At 50.5% G+C, this 1,108-nt stretch overlaps 1 protein-coding gene across 1 annotated transcript; it reads right to left on the minus strand.

Annotated features, from left to right (window-relative positions):
* Positions 1-52: 52 nt before the first annotated feature.
* Positions 53-997, minus strand: LOC103213596 (melanoma-associated antigen B18-like; the record flags this gene model as incomplete). The annotated part of the gene is made up of 1 exon (XM_007959333.1): positions 53-997. A coding segment is annotated over exon 1 (945 nt), but the record flags the coding sequence as incomplete, so codon positions are not given.
* Between the last annotated feature and the right edge of the window lie 111 nt (positions 998-1,108).

Genomic DNA, 1,108 nt, shown 5'->3' on the forward strand with positions numbered 1-1,108 from the left:
TGGCCCTGGAACGTGCATTTGCTGTGGCACTAATTTGAGCCCTGGCTTCAACTCTGGCTCGAGCTCTCTCTTCCTCATCCTTCACAGCCTCTTCATACAGGGATGGGAAGGCACTGGGGGTGGTTTTATTGATCCTGGCCAGAAACTCCAGGACTTTCATCTTGCTGGTTTCAGCGTAAGCTCTTGGACCCCATAGGAATTCATAGCATGGAGGATTACTGTTGGGCACATGTCGGTACTCTAGGTACTTAAGCTGCACCAAATCTTGGGTGATGAGCTTCTTGGCATCTCCAAAGACGACGTGATTCCTGTCAGCATATATCCCTATCATATTCAGCACTTTCCAGACCTCTTCTTCAGTGGCACGGTTCCCCTTCACCAAGATCACAGCCAGCACAATCATCAGGATGCCAGTCTTGGGCATGTTTCCTTCATCGTTATCCATCTCATCCACGGAGGGATTCATTTTGTTGACAAGGGCATAGCAGTGTCTGATGGGATCCACTTCCCTCAAGTCAAGACCAAAGGCCACCTCCATGTACTCAGTGGCTCTGTTCAGGAGCTCATGGAAGTGACATCTAGATTTTGTGGTAATAGACTTTAGCATTTCTGCCTTCATAATCAGCTCTTTCTTTTGATACTTCTTCACCAAAAACTGCACCAACAATACTAATTGATCTTGTAAAGGATCTTTGCTTGAGCTTTCGTTGGCCTTCGAGGTGCTTGGGCTTTGCTCATCCTGGCTACTGGCACGTTCATCTGCACCGGTGCATGACACAGCTGCAGCTCTCCGAGGAGGCTTTGGAGTGCTACATGTTTCAGCAGCAGGCAAATTCTGGGATCTTTCTCCCGGGATAGGAGAGGCAGAGGAGGGGGTGTCTCCCACCTCTGCTGCAACAGCCTGAGCACCCTCTAGACCTTGGGTCTCATCTTCAGCCTGGCGGGCTTGGCGACGTTTCTCACGGGCTCTGAGCTTACTCTTCTGACCTCGAGGCATGATTTCTTATCAAGGAGAGCAGGCAAGAGTGCAGGCAGTTGGGTGGATGAAGAGGTCACCCTAGAAGAGGGAGGGTGAGATGATGCGTGGAGCCTCAGTAGGGAGAGCCTA

This window comes from Orycteropus afer, unplaced genomic scaffold (assembly GCF_000298275.1).
Source record: "Orycteropus afer afer isolate SDZICR_OR568_19922 unplaced genomic scaffold, OryAfe1.0 scaffold13587, whole genome shotgun sequence".
NCBI lineage: Eukaryota > Metazoa > Chordata > Mammalia > Tubulidentata > Orycteropodidae > Orycteropus > Orycteropus afer.